Source organism: Martes martes, assembly GCF_963455335.1.
Source record: "Martes martes genome assembly, chromosome: 14".
NCBI lineage: Eukaryota > Metazoa > Chordata > Mammalia > Carnivora > Mustelidae > Martes > Martes martes.
The window spans coordinates 32,638,976-32,662,161 of record NC_137902.1 but is presented as its reverse complement, the minus strand read 5'-3'; the positions used below and the strand labels follow the sequence as shown (position 1 = coordinate 32,662,161).

The window sequence follows — 23,186 nt, the reverse complement described above, 5'->3', positions numbered from 1 at the left end:
CTCAGTGGTTTAAAGCCTCTGCCTTCGGCTCGGGTTATGATCTCAGGATCCTGGGATCAAGTCCCGCATCGGGCTCTCTGCTCACCGGGGAGCCTGCTTTCCCCTCTCTCTCTCTGCTTGCCTCTCTGCCTACTTGTGATTTCTGTCTGTCAAATAAATAAATAAAATCAAGTATTTTCATTCAAGATACTGGTCTGTAATTTCCTTTTAATATCTTGATCTGATTTTGGTATTGGGATAATGCTGGCATCATTGAATGCATTGAGAATGATTTCTTCCCCCTCTATTCTGAAAGAATTTGTGTAGAATTAATATTATTTCTTCCTTAAATGTTTGGTAGAACTTGTTAGTGTTATCAAAGACAAAATTTCTCAACCTCAATGCTATTGACATTTTAGGCCTTGTAATTATTGTTGCGGGAGATTTCCTCTGCAGTGTAGCATATTTACCAGCATCCCTACCAATAAGATACCAATAGTCACACTCCACCCCTACCCGGAGTTGTGGCAACCAGAAATGTTTCTAGATAGTGCTAGATGTTCCCTGGGGGCCAGAGCTGACCGCAGTTGAGAAGAACCTGACATAAACCAAACATGGAGGTTTGTTGTTGTTGAGTAAATTGTTAAATATAAATTTATTATTTTAATTGACATAGGGCCATGAAGTTTTCGTTTATTTTTGAGTCCATTTTGGTGGCATTCCTTTCAAGAGTTTTTTATATTTCTCTCTGTTGTTGGATTTATTGGAATAAATTGTTCTTAATATTCCCTTATTCTTTTAATGTCTATTGGATATGTGATATGGATAGAGGTCATCTCTCTTACATTTCTGATTTTAGTAATTTGTGTCTTCTTTGTTGATCAGTTTTACCAGAAGTTTATGAATTGTACTGATTTTTTAAAAAACATACCTTTAGTTTCACTGATTTTTACCTCCTCTCTGTTTCCTATTTTATTTTTGCTTTTTATTGTTTACTTATTTCTTCTTACTTTGGGTTTGTTTTTGCTTTTTTTCTAGTTTTTTTTTTTTAAGGTGGATCATTGATTTTAGGCCTTTCATCCTTTTAATATAAGTATATTAAGGTATAAATTTCCCTCTAACCATACTTTAGCTGTATTCCACAAGTTTCAGTGTTTTCCTTTTTTGCTCCATTTCAAATTGTTTTTTTCTTTTTCTTTGTTATTTCTTTTACTAATATTTATTTGGAAGTGTGTCATTTTAACTTTCAAATATTTCAGATTTTGCCAGATAAGTTTCTGTAAATAATTTCCAATTTAATTTTGTTACAGTCGTATAATATACATTATACAATTCCAGTCTTTTTCAATTTGAGATTTATTTTCTGTGTCAGACATAGCTTGTCCTAGTGAATATTCCTTGTGCACTTGAAAAGATTGTGCATTCTATAGATGTTGAGGAGGAGTTATATAAACGTCAATTAGGTCTTGTTAGAAGATAGTGTTGTTGTTCGAGTCCTGTATAATTTTGCTGATTTTCTGTTTATTCTATGAATTACTAAAAGAGGAATAATGAAATCTGCACCACAATCTACTTGGGTGTTTCTCCTTTTCCTACGTGTGTTTTGAAGCTTGTTTTTGTCTTCTTGATGAATCAGCCTATGAAGTTATTGTCTGACTTAAATTTAGCCACTGCATCTTGCTTTCAGTTACTGGTTGCATGATAATTTGTTTTTCTGTTCTTTTCCTTTTTATTCATCTTTATATTTAAAGTGGGTTTCTTACATAACATATATTTGAATCTTTTGTATGCCATCTGATATGATGAGCTTTTTATAAATGAGTGTCATTTAATGTCATTATTTTTTTTTTTTTAAAGTCAATCAGATTTTTTTTTTTTTTTTAAGATTTTATTTATTTATTTGACAGTCAGAAATCACAAGTAGGCAGAGAAGCAGGCAGAGAGAGAGAGAGGAGGAAGCAGGCTCCCCGCTGAGCAGAGAGCCCGACATGGGGCTCGATCCCAAGACCCTGGGATCATGACCTGAGCCGAAGGCAGAGGCTTTAACCCGCTGAGCCACCCAGGCGCCCCTAATGTCATTATTGATATGACTTGTTTTAAATTTACCATCTTGCTATTTCTTTTCAAATTGTCCCATCTGGTCTTTGTTTCTTTTTTTTCCTCTTTTCCTGCCTTCTTTTGGAATAAGTGAGTATTTTTAGTACTCCATTTTATTTCCATTATTAGCCTATTAGGTATACCTTTGTTTTAGTTTTTCAGTGGTTGACTTGACCAACAGTTCTCAAGTGTGTTAGTTTCACAACTCTTGGATTTGTAGTTATTAATGACTTCAGAGACTTTTTGCTTAAGGTGATAATCAGTTATTACTATACCCAGAGTAAAAACTGAAATATTGAGGTATTTATTAATTCATTTTAAAATAATGGTAGTCAAGTCATTGCATATTAACATAAGTAACATTTATGTTAACTCTATTTTTAAAAGTATTTTTAAAAAACTCATAGAAAGAGTGGCATTGTTTTACTTTTTCTTATCTCTTTGAAGTCTGGCTTAATAAAAGAAGGCTAGATTGTATCCCTACTTCTGCTTTCAGTTTCTTGCTATATGTTGTTTTGGTATACATCTGTGAAGAAAATCTGGCCTCAAACAGTTATGTAGACAGTATTTGAAAGCAAAATTCAGCCGAGTGAATGTGAAGATCTAATTGGCTTTTTTAGCAATTTATGAATTGTGTAGTATCCCATTCAGCAAGCAGAGGGAAGCTCTGAGGTGCTGTACAAAATGGAAGGTTTTTATAGGAAGGAAGGTGGGTCAAGAAATTACTAGCAAAAGAAAAGAAAGGATGGTTTCAGGCAAAGTTGCCCTTTTTTAGGGAAGACCCTTTAAAGGGGTCTTATGATGCATATTACTTCGTCTTCCTTTGTGGAGAGAGGGGGAGAGGATGGAGAGGGCCCACGTGACAGATTACCTCATTGGTGCTGAGCAGGAAATTGCTGACTAACTGATTAATAAGACCACGTTTCTGGGGCAGGTTGAAGCCACAGTTAGGTATCAAGCCTTTGTGTGGTCTAAGTGACTCCATTTTGGGCCTGTGGTGTTTTTTTTTTAACAATTGTAAAGGGAAGAGCGTTTTAATAGCCTTTTCAGATATTTGTGGCTATTCTTCTTTGGTACACTCAAACTCATCAAGTGGTAGTTTTTCTTAAAGGTAAGTTATATTGTGAAATCTGAAAATAAATAACTCTGTTATATTAAAATCCACTGGTCTCTCTTGCACTTTGAGTGGATGTTTTTACCCCTGTGTGGTTTCATATTATACATTGATCATTTGGAAAATACTGGTTTACCATATTGCAGATCATTTAAATGTTATAATATTTTATTATAGACTACTTAAAAATTGCAGTAATATCACCACTGGTTTCTTCTGAAAAATTCATTGGAAACTCTCAAACATGTGGCATTTATAAGTTTTGTAGCATTTCAATTTCACTTGAAAGGTTGACTTATTATTGACAATAATTACCTTCAATTGCTTTCCTTGAAATCACTAGCTCACGTCATCCTTTTTGTTTTAATAAACCTTATATTCAAATAACTTTAGATTTATAGAAGGGTTGAGAACAATGTATAATTCCTGTATAATCTTTCATTTTTTCATTAATGCTGATATTACCTGCATTATTCTGGACTTTTGTCAAAACTAAGAAGTTTACAGTTGACACTGGTACATTGCTGTTAACTAAACCCCAGACTTCATTTGGATTTCACCAGTTTTTCCACTTATGTCCTTTTACTGTTCCAGGACCCAATCCAGAATACCACATCGTATTATCATGTTTCTTTTTTTCTATGGCCTTTGACAGTTTCTCAATCTTTCCTTGTTTTTATGACCTTGACAATTTTGAGTAGTACTGCTCAGGTATTTTCCAGCATGTTCCTTAAAAACAAACAAACAAAAACAAAACAAAACAAAAACCCTACTATTTTTTCTCTACCCTCAGTATTTCTGACACCAACTGTGTAGGGTTCCCCTCCCCACCCCAGTCGGGTGTCCTACAATTGAATTCAGTTTTGACACTGTTTACGTGGAGTCAGTGTCAGATTCCACAGCTTAAGAACTCAGTTCTACAAGACTACCCCCCACTTCAGAAGCCAAGTCCAGGTCCAGGCTTCTAGTGCTTCTGACCATCCAGCTATAAATTGGAGATTCCCATGATTCCGTGAGACTCCCATGAGAATGAACTACAGAACTCAGGAAAATGGTTTACTTACTAGATTTAGATTGCCAGTTTGTGAAAGGTTAAAACTCATGAACAATCAGATGAAAGAGATACATAGAGCAAAGTATATGGAAGGGGCATAGAGTGTCAATGACTTCTCCATGTGCATCACCCTCCCACACCCCCATGTGTTCACCAACCCAAAAGCCCTCTGAATTGTTTGTTAGGGTTTTTTATGGAGGCTTCATTATATAGGCATAATGAATCACTGGTCATTAGTGATTAACTCAACCGCCAGCACCTCTCACCTCTCCAGAAGTCAGGGGATTGGGCTGAAAGTTCCAACCCTCTCATTACACCATTCATTCCCCTGACAACCAGCCCCTATCCTGAGGATATCCAGGAGACGTCAGCTACCCATCATCTCATTAGCATACCAAAAAAACACTTAATTCAGAGAATTCAAGGGTTTTAGGATCTGTGCCAGGAAACAGACCAAATATATATACTTATTATGTCAGTTCTTCAGTTTGGGTTTGTTTGATGATTTCCTCATGACGTGACTGGGGTTATATTTTTTTGGAGGAATACCGTGGAGATGAAGTACCTACTTTCTACAAATTTGAGAAAATAACCTGCCAGGTACTCAAGTCTGAATAAGTATAGTTTGCTATCAGTTTTTTTTTTTTAATTAAAAAATGGTGCCCATAATAAAAAAGATTCATCCTGTTCACTCAAATAATTGCATAAGTGCTTTTTCTCTAGACAACTATTGTACTTTGGTGTGCAGCAGAAGTTCCTTATCTATACATTTCCTTTTATCACATAAAATATTAAAAGAGATGTTTATCATAGGTTGAGATTTAATATAATTAGTAATATTTACTGTTTTATCATAGACATTCTTAAGTGAAACTGACCAGACCTCCCCCATTCCCTTTTTGTTTCTTAACTGCGAGTACATGCCACAATGAATACAGTGATTAGCGGGGTGCCTGGGTGGCTCAGTGGGTTAAGCCTCTGCCCTCGGCTCAGGTCATGATATCAGGGTCCTGGGATTGAGCCCCGCATTGGGCTCTCTGCTGACTGGGGAGCCTGTTTCTTTCTCTCTGCCTGCCTCTCTGCCTCCTTGTGATATCTCTCTCTCTCTCTCTGTCAAATAAATAAATAAATAAATCTTAAAAAATAAAAAAAATACTGGGGCACCTGGGTGGCTCAGTGGGTTAAAGTGTCTGCCTTGGGCTCAGGTCATGATCCCCGGGACCTGGGATTGAGCCCCACGTCAGGCTCTCTGCTCAGCGGGGAGGCTGCTTCCTCCTCGCCCGGCCTGCCTCTTTACCTACTTGTCATCTCTGTCAAATAAATAAATAAAATCTTAAAAAAAAAATACAGTGATTAGTAGTACAGTTAGAGTCTGCCTTGATTTGTGCTAGAGTAACAACGCTTTTATGTAACGTTGCTGTAGCACCAGGAGAGCTAATGTTAATACATTGACAAAGACAAACTATTATGAATGTAGTTTTGATTTTGCAGGCCCAATGAAAGCGTCTCAGGGATACTATTGAGAACTGCTGCAGTAGGACTTATGATACTTTAAGCCCCGTGTGGGGCTTGAACTCATGATCCTGAGATCAAGGCCTGAGCTGAAATCAAGATTTGGACACTTAACTGAGCCACTCAAATGCCCCAAAGATACAGTGCTTTTTTTTTTTTTTAAAGATTTTTTTTTAATTGTTATTTATTTGACAGAGATCACAAGTAGGCAGAGAGGCAGACAGAGAGAGAGAGAGAGAGAGAGGGAAGCAGGCTCCCCACTGAGCAGAGAGCCCGATGTGGAACTCGATCCCAGGACCCTGAGATCATGACCTGAGCCGAAGGCAGCGGCTTAACCCACTGAGCCACCCAGGTGCCCGATACAGTGCTTTTGATTCTGCATATTATCTTCCTATGAGAAATTTTGTCCCAAGCCGTAAATTTCCAAATGCATTACATTTTTTCTTTTGTTCTATAAGGTATAAAATTATCATCTCTATGGCAAAATCTCTTACTATGTTGTTTTTTAAGGTAATGTGTAAAGTCTCTTTGTGAGAGTTCGCAATCAATCAGATGGATATACCTCCTGTAATTGTTACTTATTTTACATTCAGTTTCTTCCTTTCCTACTCCAGTCAAGCAGACAACAACTAAACCCCCCACTAATCAACAAGTGACCTTCCACACTTAGCATTGGTTGAGATAACTTCAAGATAATGTGTATTCTCCAAATAAGTAATTTGGCTACATCTTCTCTGAGAGATTATTTTTGGGAAAAACATCTTTTCTCTTTATGTGTATAGAGTATCTCTTTACCTTCAAATTGTAAGACATTTTTTCTACTTTACTCTTATGGAGATGACAACAACCACCTACCATCTTTTGACCAGGATTAGAATGATTGATGCAAATTTTTTATAGTAGCAGAATATATTATATAATTTTTAATATTATAGAATATTACAGAACATAAATTATTCTACAGATATTTGCCTGCCTGCCCTTAGCATTGGTTTCATCTACTATTCTAGTTATCTCAATTAAACATAATTCATAGGACAGAATATTTTGAATGAAAAACAAGAATAAATTAAATTACAGAAGCAATAAGTAGGCTTCATTACAACATCCCATAGAAATACATGCCATATGTTAAATGCTTCTTATATTTGGCAGATGGAATCCAGTTACTCATAAAATAGGTCAGTTAAAACAGCTTTGTTGGCAAAAAATGAGGCAGAATCTTACAGTATTTTCAGACGGTGAATGTACTATAGCTAGCATTATTTACTGATTTCCTTGGACTGTGATATTTCCAGTTGCTTTTTAATATTGTAATGTTCTTTTAAAACCTATCAAATTATTAGTGTTTAGCTCATTATTAAACTTCTGTTGAAGAAATACATGGGGGATTTTTATGACATGATAATACACATGGAATTAAAATGAATTCCACCCCCATGAGATATTATTTGTTATATTTTTAAATGAAACCTTACGTGTTTCAACTACTTTTCACTAACTTGAGCCCTCTGATCTCCCTACTGCCCCTGACTCAGGAGTTCCTTAAGAGTCATGCAATTGGCCTCAGCTATAGGCCCTGACTGACTCATTGATAAGGCTTATTTCTCAGGTCATTGTGATACTTGTGGAATGAGATATTTACTGAGAACTTTCAGGAAGGATTTTTTCCTTCTCTTTTGTGAGAGTTACTAGAAGAGCAGCTGGAGGATCATTCAAAGTTGATTAAGGATGTGACAGCTCACACTGCTGCAGTCATTTCTCTGAGTAGCAAGCCAGCCTCCAGATGAAGCCCACACGTGGAGGAAGATATGGCTGAGAGACTGGTAGAGAAGTGGAGTCCTTGACTAATGCTGTGAACCTCTTGGTCAAAGACCAAAGTTAGCTGAGTATATGGAATATTCAGTCCTATGACCTGATAAATTCACCTAAAACTGTTTGAGTTGGCCTTTTGTTATGTATTATTAAAAAAAAAACCCCAAACTAATAGATAACCATGTTGTGATCAGTTTTGAAAGTACTGGTACTTAATATTTTACTATTTCTAATATAATTTGTAATTCTAATCACATTAGAGTAGCAACTTTAATTCAGCAAATATTTTAGTCATTCCAGATATATTAATCTATATTATTTTCATATAAGGGTGGATTGATGCTATTTTTTTTAGCTTTTCTTGTTCATATTACCCTCAAGAAAACTCAAAGCATTTTTATGCTAAGGATCTATGATTGGAATTGCAGGAAATACAGTTTATTTCTTGTGAAAAATAACTGAATGACAATTCTGCATAAAGCCCATTTGTAAGGTAGACACATAAATTATATTTAGGTGCCTCATTTTGTGTCACCTTTTATATTAAATGTATACTTACTCAATTAATTTTTTTTAAGATTTTATTTATTTAATTGACAGAGAGGGAGCACAAGCAGAGGGAGTAGGAGAGGGAGAAGCAGGCTTCCCACTGAGCAGGGAGCCTGATGCGGGGCTCAATTCTAGGTCCCTGGGATCATGACCTAAGCCAAAGGCAGACGCTTAACAACTGAGCCACCCAGGCGCCCCTTCAGTTAATTTTTAGTAAAAAACTACTTTCATCAAAGCTAGGCTTTGATGATTGGCTCACTTAGTAGAACATGCGACTCTTGATCTTGGAGTCATGGGTTCAGACCTCACACTGGGTGTAGAGCCTACTTAAAAACCTACCTTGGGGCACCTTTTCTGGTCATGGTCCAGGGGTCCTGGGATTGAGCACCGTGTCAGGCTCTCTGCTCAGCGGGGAGCCTGCTTCTCCGCAGCGGGGCCCCCCCCCCCCGCCTCTCTGCCTACTTGTGATCTCTGTCTGTCAAATAAACAAATAAAATCTTTAAAAAAAAACAACAAACCAAAAAAAACCTATCTTTTTTTTTTGTCTTCTTAATCTAAACTTTTAATGGCTCTCCATTTTGTTCATGTATTTCAAATATTTTCATCAATGGAAGATTCCATAATTTAGCTTACACGTGTCCAACCTTATTTCCTGTCCTTTTTCATGTTCAGTGAGATTAACGTGTTGCCTCATCCATGCCTTTGCTTGCCCCCCCCCCCCCCGACTTGTTCTTTCCTATTCTTTCTGCCTATGGAATTAATACCCATCATTTCTGCCCCAGTTCTGATCCTACCTCTTCAGTAAAATCTTTGTCACTTATCTACCATGAATATAAGTGATCTCTCTTACAAAATACTTTATTTCTTCTTGTAAGAAAATTCAAATAATACTGAATATGTTAAAGTAAAACAAGTGCCCTTCGTTCTTAGTCCAGTCCTCCAGAGGAAAACCTCTTAATAGTTCAGATTCCTCACTGTTTTTCTACATGTATTTAAGCATATGTGACATACTTGGTTATTACTCCTTTTGGCTACCATATTGGAGAGCACAGTTCTAGAGGTTTAACCATATTTAAGTTTGGTTTTTTTCTTTTGGCAAGAATATGTCAAGAATGGTGTTATGTACTTCACACTGCCTCATTAACAGGAAATATCATCTGGTGGTCTTTTCTTGTGATCTTTAGGTGGATCAGTGTATTGTTAGCCTGATCTACCCATTTTAAAGATCCCCATTATTCTGTCACTGAATGATTTTATCTATTTCATTTTTTTAAATTGTCATAGATATCTAATTGACTGTTAATATAATAAAGTAATAGATTGTTAAAAGGCCAGGCTCTGGAGCTACACTGTCTACCATTTATGACCTTCAGCAAGTGACTGCATATCTTTGTGCCTAAGGTTCCTCTACTGTGAGTTAGGTGCCTCACAGGGTTTTTTCAAGGATCAAATGTGTTAAATGTTTAAAACAGTGCATGGTACATTATATCAGTAAACATTATTAATATGTTGATTTAGAAATGCTATTTTGCTGTCTGTGCATTGGCATTTATTTGCATGGGAAATGCTTTATTGGATAATATCCATTGTATTCTGTCTGGCAGTGAGACCAGGTCACATTGTAGGAAAACAAAGTGCCATTTAAATAAGTAAAAAACAAAACAAAACAAAAAAACCTCTCATGTATCTAGCATCTGTGATTTTTTAAAAGATTTTATTTATTTATTTGGCAGAGTGAGAGAGAGAAAGTGTGTGTGTGTGTATGTGTGTGTGTGCGCGCGCACAAGCAGGGGGATCAGGAGAGGGAGAAGCAGGCTCCCACTGAGCAGAGAGAGCCTGATGCAGGGCTCCATCTGAGGACCAAGGGGTCATGACCTGAGCCGAAGGTAGTCGCTTAACAACTGAGCCACCCAGGCGCCCCACATCTATGATTTTTTTAAAAAGATTTAATTTATTTATTTGACAGAGATCACAAGTAGGTAGAGAGGCAGGCAGAGAGGTGGGGCGGGGTGTGGTGGGGGAGGGAAGCAGGCTCCCTGCTGAGCAGAGAGTCCAATGCGGGGCTCAATCCCAGGACCCTAGACAGAGCCAAAGACAGAGTCTTTAACCCACTGAGCCACCCAGGCGGCCCTGCATCTATGATTTTTAATAAGAAAAACATTAGCAGAAAGGGGATCTGTTACATTTGAGTTTGTAATGAAGAAAAAAGGCATTGATCATAATTACATATATATCCTAGATGTTAGGAAAAAAAATTGTGATAAAGAAATGAGTGACCTTTTGACTCAAAAGGTCTCAAAAGCTATATAGCTCTTTGGGATGGGAGTTAGTATAAATGAGCATACACAGTCTTAAATAACTAGATCAAGAAGTCAAAAAATCCAGTGCAGTTTTCCCTAAAAAGTAATTATCTCAAATTAGAAGATTAAACCTCAACAAGACCATCAAATTTTTAACAGGGATAGAACCATGAATTTATTATTTTACAATCGTTTGATTCAGTAGGGTGAAAGAGTCTTTGAGTTGGAAAAGGTAAAAATAATATAAAAAGAATTATAGGTCATGGTAGGAAAGCAGCCAGTAAGTGAAGCACTTGATCACTTTAAGTGCATTTCATTTTCTTCATTTAAATCAATGTCTCTGGGGCACCTGGGTGGCTCAGTGGGTTAAGCCTCTGCCTTCGGCTCAGGTCATGATCCTGGGGTCCTGGGATCGAGACCCGCATCGGGCTCTCTGCTCAGCAGGGAGTTTGCTTCCCCCTCTCTCTCTGCCTACCTCTCTGCCTACTTGTGATCTCTTTGTCAAATAAATAATTAAAATCTTTAAAAAAAATTAATATCTTCTGTAGTGGCCAGCAGACTTGCAAATCTACCCATGAAATTGTATAGTCTTTAAGAATTTCCTTTTTTTTTTTTTAAGATTTTATATTATTTATTTGAGGGAGGGCATGTGTGAGCGTGGGTAGGAGCAGGGGGGAGGGAAAGAAACCCAGGCAGACTCCCAATGAGTACAGAGCCTCAGAACTCAGGATCCCAAGACCACGATCTGAGCTGAAACCGAGTCAGACAGACACTTAACTGAGTCACCCACGTGCCCTTTGAGATTTTCATGAAAAATGTATTTGTTACCTAGGTATGACTAAATCTAGATTAATTTTTTTTAAAGGGAAAATGTGGGTTCTGGAAACTATAAGCCAGCAACTTGTTATTGATCTTTGTTAAATTTTTGGAAATAATTTCAGTAGAAGTCTGTGAACATTTGTGAAAAAAATGCTCATCTGTAGAAATTTAAAGGTATCCACCAAGAACATACTGTGTCAAATTATTTCATTTCTTTCAATAGGATTATCTGTTCAGATGAATTAGAAAAATGCTGTAATAATAGTTTCTTAATTTTAATAGTGTATTTGACAGTCTTTTGCCATATTTTTGGATAAGAAATGATGGTAAATTATTGTTTACATTTAGAGGAAACAGGCAAATTTATAGTATTTAGATTTAAAGTAGGTCAAAATTGAAAACTAACATTTTGATTACAGGTTTATTGTTACTCTTGGGAGAGATCTTCAAGCATTACAATAGGATTATGCCTGTATCAACATTTTCATTATTGATCTGACTGAAGGGTTAGAAAGTAGGTTTATCTGCTCATAGATTCAAAGCTGGACTTGAATAGCTGATACCATAGAAGGCAAACTCCCTAAAACCTTGACTCATTAATGTAGTGCATTTGTATCTTCCTCTTCTCTTAACATATTTTGCTACTTTATATATAATATAAATTCATGATTTAGATTGCTTCAGGAAAAAAAAGTGACTTCTTTTTTTGTCTGCCTCATGGTTTTACCAAATTAATGTATGAATTGTATCTTTTATTATAGTGTAATATCCTTAATGATACAGATTTAATAATATAAACTGAAAATTGGAAGAGATTCTACATAAAGTATGTTTTTATCTGGTCTAGGAATATGAAGCACGAACTGGGAGGACCTGTAAACCACCACCTCAGTCTTCAAGACGTAAGAATTTTGAATTTGAGCCACTTTCTACCACTGCCCTGATTCTTGAGGATCGACCATCGTAAGTATTCTGGTTGTCATCAGGTACACTGTTTATATTTTAAACCTCAATTTAATTCAAACTTCAATTTAAATTTCAATTTAAATATATTGAGAAATTAATATAGAAATGGCTTTTTTTTTAAAGAAAATTTTAAAAATCTCAGTCATGTATCCTAAAACTAATAGGAAAGAATATATTATTGATGTCCAGACTTTATACATATTTTCTTGAAGTATCTCTGAGCCAATGTATGATACATAAAATCTTTGCTTTTTTCATATCTATTCTTATTTCAACCCTTCCTGCCTTATCTTAACAAGATGAGGCAATGATTTTTCCTTTCTTTTCTTTTCTTTTTTTTTTTAAAGATTTTATTTGTTTATTTGGCAGACAGAGATCACAAGTAGGCAGAGAGGCAGGCAGAGAGAGAGGAAGAAGCAGGCTCCCCGATGAGCAGAGAGCCCAATGCGGGGCTCGATCCCAGGACCCTGGGATCATGACCTGAGCCGAAGGCAGAGGCTTTAAACCACTGAGCCACCCAGGCACCCCTATTTTTCCTTTCTTGACATTTAATGTATACTTAAGATGTATTTGTCCTTGCCTTTTGGACAGATTTTGAAATTGTAACTTGAAATAACAACTACTGACTGTCCGCTAGTTGGTTTACTCTTATAAAGAATATGTTCTTTTTTTATAAAGATTTTATTTATTTATTTGAGAGAGAGAGAAAGAGCATGAGAGGGGAGAGGTCAGAGGGAGAAGCAAACTCCCTGTTGAGCAGGAAGCCTGACGAGGGACTCGATCCTGGGACTCCAGGATCATGACCTGAGCTTAAGGCAATTGCTTAACCAACTGAGCTACCCAGGCGCCCCTCTTTTTTTTTTTTTTTTTTTTTTTAAAGATTTTATTTGAGAGAGAGAGAGAGTATGAGTGGGGGAGGGAAGAGCAGACGAAGAGGGAGAAGCAGACTTTCCACTGAGCAGGGAGCCCCACGTGGGGCTTGATTCCAGGACTCTGGAATCATGACTTGAGCTGAAGGTGGATGGTTAACCAGCTGAGCCCCCCAGGTACTCTAGGAATATATTCTTGATACCCAGTAAAACATTTTAATTTCTTCCCTTTGCTTTCCCTGCCCTTCCCATCTCAGCCTTCCATAAAGCTGGTGTTCTTCAAAATACTGTCTTTGGTTTGTTATTAAACAAAAGACACCTTCCCTAAAGCAAGACCCCCTGGTTCTTAACTCCTTTTCCCCTTCTTGGGCTCTCTGGATCTATTCTTTTTCTTCTTCTAGACTTCTCTTTCCTTCCAGAGTAAAAATTCCTAAACTGTTTTGTCATTTTCCTCATCTGCAGCTTTTTCCACCCGTTATCAAGAGGAACATAATAAAAGAATCTAGAGCCAAACAGACAGAGGTTGAATTGAATATTTTTTAGACGTCGTGAAAGAAGAAAGGTTGCACATAAGTATATATATATTTTATTCTTGTTGCATTCCTTCACACTAAAGAATTGTGATCATGACACTCCTTTTAAAGGACTTGGTAAACATGTTCATATTCATTTTTCCATTGGTTAAAAAAAAGAAGATTCTCAGAAATTTAGCTATGAGAACATGTCAGTTTTATTTAAGTCTTATTGCCAGGGAGGGGAACAAACCAGGTCAATTCAGAGTGCTTCGATAAGCCAGAAAAGAATGCCTGGTTAAAGACCTTCAGACTCTGGCAGACAGTCGGCTGAGCAGGTAGATAACGAAGTTCCCAGAAGAGTTTTCTTAAGCTTGTTGAAATTTATCCGAAATGGGTTAAGCTTTTTATCAGGACTGTTCATTTCTTCCCAGGAGTTCATAAAAATTTTATGCAAAAGGTTCTGTTCTAAACAGTATTTGGGACATATTTATCTTTACGCCATATTTTATTCTGTAACTGAACCTATTTAAGTCCTGCCTTTGTACCTTTGCTCATTTATTGCCCTCACTTGGGATGCACTTATCTTATTTCCGCTTCTCACCTCCTAATCCTTTAAGGACTAGGCTTTATCTTTGCCATCCAGTCAAGTCTTTGACTTCAGCCTTTAGTGATTCTTGCTTCTCTTAGATTTTTCTTGTAATGCATATAAGCAGTTCCATAAAATTGGAACTTGAAATAGTACACTAGACATAGTAAATAAGATCTCAGTGTACCGAAATGTATAAAACAATGGAAAGAATGATTTTCTTTTCCACCCTACTATCTGGAAATTAATATGGGAATTATAATAAGTATTACAGCTTCTATGCTGTTTCTGTGTGATTTGTTCATCTGTAACAAACAGATTCAACTTGATAGCACCTGTTCCCCCCAGTTCTGAGATGCTGCAATTTAATTAAAAATTTTATTCACCTTTCTAAAATTGGAGGGGTCTTTTTTGGGGAAGTGATTTATATAATTTACCATTTATGTGACTAAAGCCAACAAACAAAAGCTTTAGTACATGGGACTACCTGATCATCGATCCCTCTTCTACTTCAACAATTAAAAAATAGATCTAAAGAACCGATGAGAATGAAAACTTTGACTTTATTAATGATAAAACCAGATGAGAATGCATGGATGCAACTTGTATATTAAATGGCACTCCAGGGTACCTGAGTGGCTCAGTTGGTTAAGCTTCTGACTCTTGATTTTAGCTCAGGTCATGATCTCAGGATCATGAGATTGAGCCCCACTTTGGGCTCCACACTCAGCCTGGTCTGCTTGAGATTCTCTCGCCTCTCCCTCTATCCCTCCCTCCATCTGCGGTCTCTCTCTCTAAAATAAACAGACTTTTAAAATAAATAAATGACAAATGGCACTTCATACTTTATCTCCCTCAGAATACTCTCCAGCAGCTCTGGGCCAGTTCACATCCTTCCTTTCACAGGCTGAGAAGTTGGAGCAGAGATTTATATAATCTGTAGTGTTGTTCTGTTTCTGGATGCAGCCACGTTCTGTTACCACCACTGCTCCATCTCTGAGATAGCATCTGGGTGGAGGTAGAGAAGGGGGCAGAAGGTTTTGCCTGAGTGTGAACTTGATGTTGGAAATTTCATGTTTCATCAGTCAAAGTGATAGTAGAAGGAGGAGAATTTCCCCTTGCAAAGGGGGTTTGTGAATTGGTGCTACTTTTCCTTTCTTAGCCTCTGTAATTTTGCAGAAACATCTAGAATCATTGACTGTGTAAGTTTTTATTGTTGGAACTGCTTTACATTGGAAGCAACACTAGCGTTTAATCATCTGAAATCTCAGAAGATTTCAAATGTAGGAATTTCTGTAATTTCATCCTTTGGTTAATTTTCTCTCTGCCTATTGCTGTCCTAATAAATATCCTTGAAATAAAGCCAGCCTTGGACAGGAAGGTAAGAGCATCCATATGAGCTGACTCTCCTATGTTGTTTTTTTTTTTTTTTTTTTAAGATTTTATTTATTTGACAGAGAAACAGAGAGGGAACACAAGCAGGGGGAGTGGGAGAGGGAGAAGTAGGCTTCCCGCTGAGCAGGGAGCCCAATGCCGGGCTCAGTCCCAGGACCCCAGCATCATGACCTGAGCCAAAGGCAGACACTTAACAACTGAGCCACCCAGGCACCCCAACTCTTCTATGTTTTGAATCACTGTTGCTTAGAGGACTTTTCTAAACCCGCCGGTGGATAGAGCTATCTCCTCTTTCTATTCTGGCTTCCTCGCTGAATTACTGCATATACAATACCAAACAAAATGGAGAAATCTTAAGATACAAGCGAAGACTGACAAAAAAAGTAAAGCATAGGCTTTTATGTGATACCTTTGAAAAGCAGCAAATGTTCATATCATGTATTTCAGCATGATATGCTATCTTAAGTATTCATTAATGGTTTCTTCTCTTGACCACATAACTGATTGACATTTTGGGGCACCTGGGTGGCTCACTTAGTTAAGTGTCTGTGTTTGGCTCAGGTCATGATCCCAGAGCCCTGGGATGGAACGCCATGTCAGGCTTTCTCTTCAGGGGAAAATCTGCTTCTCCGTCTCTCTTTCTTTCCCTCCCCCTGCTCATGTTCACTCTTTGTCATTCATGCTCTCTCTCTCTCATTCATCCTCTCTCAAATAAAAATTTTTTTTAATAACTAATTGACATTTTTGTAAGAGATAGGAGTAATCTGTATCTTTTTCATAGAGTAAGAGTACTGAGTGAGGTGCTTAGTATTTCTTGATTATATTCACTCAGTCTTTGATTTTCAAGACTATAGAATCGTATTTTTTAATATACTTCTCCAGGCAAATGACTGCAAAATTAGGGATTTTTTTTGAAGAAAAAAACATGAAAACTAGTGTATATGTATTTATTTTTATGCTTTATTCATTCACTCTAACCTATAGTTACTTAAAACTTAGGGTACCGAAGACTCTGGTCTTCCTCAAAATGTCAAAGATTGGCAGGATGTTTACCATGTGGACAATTCACCTTTGGAGCATAATTATTGAATATGTATGATGTCCCAAGGTTTTTGCATTTATAATGATTTGAAGAAGAGGATACCAAAACAGAATAATTAATAAGCCAATGATTATTTATGTACTATTTTGGTTTAGAGTATATATATTCACTCTCAAAAAAAAAAGAAAAGAAAAAGAAATCGCAGTTGAAGAACCTGACATAGGGGTTCCTGGGTGGCTCAGTCATTAAGTGTCTGCCTTTGGCTCCAGTTCATGATCCCAGGGTCTTGGGATTGAGCCCCACATCGGGCTCCCTGCTCAGTGGGAAGCCTGCTTCTCCCTCTCGCATTCCCCCTGCTTGTGTTCCCTTTCTCACTATGACTCTGTCAAATAAGTAAAATCTTTAAAAAAAAAAAAAAAAAGAAAAGAAAAGAAAAGAAAAACCTGACATATGACTATCTGAAAAGTTCTGTTTCCTGAACAGTGTTTAACTCCTTCCTGTAAATCATGTCATGCTAAGATTGGAGTACTTAAAACTGATATAAATCTCTCTACTAACCTCTTCTCGAAATCTTTTAGGACTAGGTAAACATAGTTTGGGGAACTGTCTGGAAAAATCAAGGTGTGAATTGTCAGTGAAACAGTAACATGGATATAGAGACTGTACTCTCTCATTAATTAGGCCTTTGTAACTATGGTTTTGAGACATAGCTCTGTGTTACTTTAAAAATCTCTGATCTTTGTGGTTATTCAGAGTTTAGTTCTGCTTTCTTACATAAATGACCTGGATAGCAAGTTACTGCTCCTTCTTTTTCTAGAGTCTAGACCATTTTATCACCATTATGGTAACAACTAGCCACATATAGCTATCTAAATTGAAATTTAATTAATTAAAATTAAAGAAATTATAAAATTCGTTCCCTCAAGCACACTAGAACACATTTCAGATGCCCAGTCGTGACATGTGGCTAGTGGCTGCTGCATTCTGAACAGCACAAAAGAGCATTTCTAGCATTGCTTTAGTACTGGTCTAGACCATGTGGAGAGACTGTGAGGTTGTGCAGAGAAGAGATCTATTTAGATCTATAAATTCTGCTTTCTTAATAAATAGAAGACCAGATCCCCCAGATTGTGCTTTTAAGTTTAAACTATAGTCTTTTGCTGAGACTTGTGGAAAAAAAAAACAAGAAAGAATGAAAGTTCAAAAAGCATTAGCATTCACACCAGGAGAAGCAGGCAGCATTCTAATTGAGGGGAATGATCAGGCCCCTTTGGTGGAAAATAATAGTAAATGGTGAGGTATCTTAAGAGTAGGTTTATAATCAGGCACCTGGGTGGCTTAGTTGGTTAAGCGTCTGCCTTCAGCTCAGGTCGTGACCCCCAGGGTCCTGGGATTGAGCCCTGTGTTGGGCTCCCAAGGTCAGTGGGGAGTCTGCTTCTCCTTCTCCCTCTGCTTCTCCCCCTGCTTGTGCTCTCTCTCTCTGTCAAATAAATAAAATCTTAAAAAGAGTAGATTTATGGCTCAAAAACTAGAAATAAAATTTTAATTAAGCTGTTTCTCTATTGGTAAAATACAAATTTCTAAAGGTAGATGAAGTATAGCTATCAAATAATTTTCTGTATCTTAAAGGTTCAGAGTCTAGTCAGGAAGAACTGACAGCAATATAGTGATTTCAAAGAGACTTTAATAGAGAAATTTATTACAAGGTTGATAGAAGGACTAGAAAAGCAAAAGAAGGGAATATTAGGTCAAAAGATTAATAGATGCAAAAAAGCACTTCCTCTCTAAGCTGGAGGGAGCAAAAGAGAAAACAGTATTACTGAGTCCAGATCACTGTTTACTTGAAAACTAGATTTATAGGGGCGCCTGAGTGGCTCAGTGGGTTAAAGCTTCTGCCTTTGGCTCAGGCCCTGATCTCAGAGTCCCGGGATCGAGCCCCGCATCGAACTCTCTGCTCAGCAGGGAGCCTGCTTCCTCCTCTTTCTCTGCCTGCTTCTCTGCCTACTTGTGATCTCTGTCAAATAAATAAAATAAAATCTTTAAAAAAAAACTATATATATATATATATATATATACTTTCTCTTTTTTCTGTGGTCTCATTTTCTTGCAATAAATAAGGTTTCTCCTTTCTTTATATAGTAATAGCATCTGAAATTTAAAAACCACTAAACCTGTTCCTTTGTGGTACCAAACTATATCCAGAGACACGGGCAAGATAGTTTGCAAAAGGAAATGAGAGAGACTTAAGGCTGGGATTGGCGTTAATGATTGGTTAGGATCTGGGTAGGAAGCAGCATTGGACAACATCAGTTTGTAAGATTTAAGGGTAGGCAGTACTAGGAATCATAATGTTAATTAATTTAGTGCGGGCTAAACATGGGAGTCAGATAGGTGAGATTTGTGATGGTCCTTGCCCTTTAGAGCGTTATTATTGTTTAACTGGTAGAATACTCAGCAATTACATTCAACTACAAATGAGAGACTCCCCAGATAGTGGCTTAAACACACAGGGATTTATTCCCTCATATATACATGACCCAGAGTTGGGCCATTCAGAGCTAGTATGGTGTCTCCATGGATCAAGAACCCAAGTTCATATCTTTCTGTTGCACCACCTTCAGGAGCTGACTTTACTCTCTTGCTGACCTTGCACTTGCGTTTGGGACAAACCTGATAGAACAAAAGGTCTCTTGCAGCTGAGTCAACTCTCCTTTTAGGAAGTCTCCTAAGAGATTCCACACTTTTGTTTAAATCTTATTAGAAACAATTCTGTGTTTAATGCTAAGGAGTTGGAGAAATTCATTATTATAGGATGGCAATCAAAGTTCTACTTTTTTATTTTTGGCCTTCTTTTGGATAAAATATTTTGTTGACTTTTAATTTCATCTATTATTGGTGAATTGCCTATATTTTTAATACTTTATTAGTAGTTTCTCTGTAATACATATTTTGACCCTTCATGGACTACCTGCAAGTGATATTGTACCATTTCACATATATAAGAACATTATAGAAATATACTTCCACTTTACATGTTATAAACTCCATGTCTTAGTGTTCTTTAGAGAAGTGGAAATGCTATGTATTAAGGTTCTTCTTTTTATATATCCTATATGTAAGAGATTTATTATAAGGAAGTGGCTGTCATGAATTTGGACACTGAGAAGTCTGAAGATGTGTAATCAGCAAGCTGGAAACCCAAGAGACCTGATATTCCATATCCAGGTCAAGTCCCAAGCCTTTGAAATAGGAAAGCTGATAGTGTAATTTCCGGTTGAAGACCAAAGGCAGAAGACCCATGTCCCATCTCAGAGGCAGGCAAGCAGGCTTAGAAAGAGAGAGAGAGTGAGGGGAGAGTGAGAGAAAAAGTTTGATACACAAAACTAACCATTATATCCCACCATACAGTTTTTTTCTTTAAACCTTTTTATCTTCTAAGGATTTGAGTAACTAGATTTCCATCTGCTTTTTTTTTCCTTCTACTGGATGGCATTTTTTTTAAAATAAAGATTTTATTTATTTATTAGAGAGTGCACCCTGTGAAAGAGCATGGGCAGGGAGGAGGGGCAGAGGGAAGGAGAGAAGCAGACTCCCTGCTGAGCAGGGAACCATAAGTGGGGCTCCATCCCAGGACCATGACCTGAGCTGAAGGAAGACGCTTAACCGACTGAGCCACCCAGGCACCCTACTAACTGTTCTTTTAACACTTTTTGTAGTGCTGGTCTGCTGTCTGAATTCTTTTACTCTCTGAGTGCTTTTAAGATTTTTCTTTATCTCTGATTTTCATGAATTTGATGATATGCTTTGGTATGGTTTTCCTCATGTTCCTTTTGTTTGGGGTTCATTGAACTCTCAAGTGTCTGCATTTATAATTTTGTATCAACTTTGGAAAAATTGTTGCCTTTATTCAACTATTTTTTGTCTGCCACCTCTCCCCTTTCTTCTGAGTCAGTTAAGCATATGTTGTTGTTTCAGGAGGATGTTTTTTCTCTTTGTATTTCATTTTGTCAAGATTTCTATTATATCTTAAAGCTCGCTTATTTTTTTTCCTGTAGTTTATAATCTGCTGTCAGGCCCAGTTTTTGTGTTTTTCAGTTTAGGAATTGCACTTTTCATCTATAGATGTTTGATTTGGATCTTGAGTTTTTATCATGTTCCTGCTGTCTTCTACCTTCTTGAGTGTATTTACAACAGCATTTATATTATGCTTGAGTTATAATCCTGTTATCTGATATTTCTGCACTATCTCTACTGGTTTTTTTCCTCAGTATAAATTGTATTTTTCTGCTTCTTTGCTTCCTTGGTAACTTTTATTGGACACTAGATTTTGTGAGTTTACATAGTTTACATAGCTGGACTTGTTGTATTTCTTTAAATAATTGTTTGGCTTCAGTCTCATACAAAGTTCTTTGGAATTGGCTTGCCCCTTTTAATCTAATCATTGTTAGAGTGATTCTAGAAGAGCCTTTAGTTTAGAACTAGTATCCTTACTAATGAAGCTGTACCCTAATAGTTCCACCTGCTACCTGGTCTATTAGGAGGTCTTTCCACTCTGACTGGCCCAGTGCAATCTTTCATAATGTTCTACCTAGGGGCGCCTGAGTGACTCAGTGGGTTAAAGCCTCTGCCTTTGGCTCAGGTCATGGTCTCAGGGTCCTGGGATCAAGCCCTAAATCGGGCTGTCTTCTCAGCGGGAAGCCTGCTTCCCCCTCTCTCTCTGCCTGCCTCTCTGACTACTTATAATCTCTGTCCATCAAATAAATAAATAAAATCTTAAAAAAAAAAAAAAGAATGTTCTACCTATTCCTTTCTGGTATTTCTTTCCTTGGCTACCATAATTTAATCACACACATGCATAAATAGTATTCAGCCAGAAGTTTGAGATGACCCCTCAGTAGTGTCCCTCTCTCTGTACTCTGATCTGCAAAGTCTGGCTGTGGACGCCTCAACTCCAAACTCTGTTTCTTCACCTCAGCAAGATTGATGGACTCTGGGTACCTCCAGCACTGAGACCTAGAAATGGCAGGCTGTGTGCTTAGGCATTTGTAGGGTTACCTTGTTGGTTTCCTTTCTTAAGGATCACTGTCTGTGCTGCCTATTGTCCAGTGTCTAGAAACTAATGGTTAGTATGTTCTGTTCGTTTTTCTATTTAATCAAGGCAAGAGGGTAAGCCTGGTTCCTGTTATCCCATTATGGCCTAAAGAAGTTTTAATTGTCATTCCTCCCCGTTATAACATACCTGAGGAATCTAATTTGAGAAGAAGAGGTAAAATGTATGTTTTGAAAGTTTGTCACATATCTTTGCCGATCCTGGTCTGTTGAAAATAATTCAAAACCCTGAGGGTCACCTGACAGTCTCAGCCATAAAGCATGAGACTCTGGATCTCAGGGTCATGAGTTCAAGCCCCACACTGGATGTGGAGCCTACTTGAAAAAAAATTTTTTTAATTAAAAAACCTGACCTCCAGACTGGACATTATTATGATATATTTGGATATGTGGTAATATTCAAATGTACTTCTTTTGCACAGTCAATATCTAAATCACCTGCTATATGAAGCCATTAATTTTATAAGCCAAAATATAGTATATGCAAGTGATTAACTGATAATCAAATTTGTAGGTAGAATGTTATCTTAACACTCTGAAAGTAGTGGCACCTGGGTGGCTCAGTGGGTTAAGCCTCTGCCTTTGGCTCAGGTTATGATCTCAGGGTCCTGGGATGCAGCCCCGCATCGGGCTTTCTGCTCAGCAGGGAGCCTGCTTCCCCCTTTCTTTCTGCCTCCCTCTCTGCCTTCTTGTGATCTCTCTCTGTGTCAAATAAATAAATAAAATCTTTAAAAAAAAAAAAACCACTCTGAAAGTAGAAAGCAATTTATAAAAGTATACCTGCACTTATCATAAAACCCAAGAATTCTATTCCTAAGTATTTACCCAAGAGAAATGAAAGCAGATACCCACACAAAGACTTGAAGTGAATATTTATAGTAGCTTTATTTGTGGTGGCCCTAAACTGGAAACAATCTAAATGTTCATCCACATGGATAAATAGAATACTACTCACCAATGAAAAGAAATACTAATTAAGTACTAATTAAAAGAATTACTAGTATGCAGAATAACATGGCTGAATTTCAAAAGCATGCTCAGCAAAAGAAACTAGACAAAAAAGAATCTATATGAAATTTTTTTTTTTTCCCCTATATGAGATTCTTTAAAAGGCAACTAACTAACTGTGGGTGCCAGGGTGACTCAGTCAGTTAGGTGTGGACTCCTAGTTTCGGCTCAGGTCATGATCTCAGGGTCCTGGGATCCAACCCTGTGTCAGGCTCCACACTCATGGGGAGTCTGCTTAAGGATTTCTCTCCCTGTCCCTCTGCTCCCCCGCCCCCCACCTCTCTCTCTCTCTTTCTCTCTCTCTCCCAAATAAATAAATCTTAAAAAAAATAAAAGGCAACCAACTAATGTGTAGAGATAGAAATCAGAGATGTGATTGCCTGAGGTAGAATTGGGTAAGTATTGAGTGCGAAGAGGTCATAATGACACTTTGTAGAATTATGGAATTGTTTTATAT

General features: G+C 37.3%; 1 protein-coding gene across 1 annotated transcript in view; it reads left to right on the top strand.

Annotated features, from left to right (window-relative positions):
* TBC1D12 (TBC1 domain family member 12) overlaps positions 1-23,186 on the top strand; it is a 99,085-nt gene that overhangs the window by 49,441 nt on the left and 26,458 nt on the right. Inside the window, exon 3 of the mRNA XM_080823294.1 lies at positions 12,087-12,202. Within this exon, the coding sequence (XP_080679420.1) occupies positions 12,087-12,202 (116 nt within the window). The remainder of the gene's footprint in view (positions 1-12,086; positions 12,203-23,186) is intronic.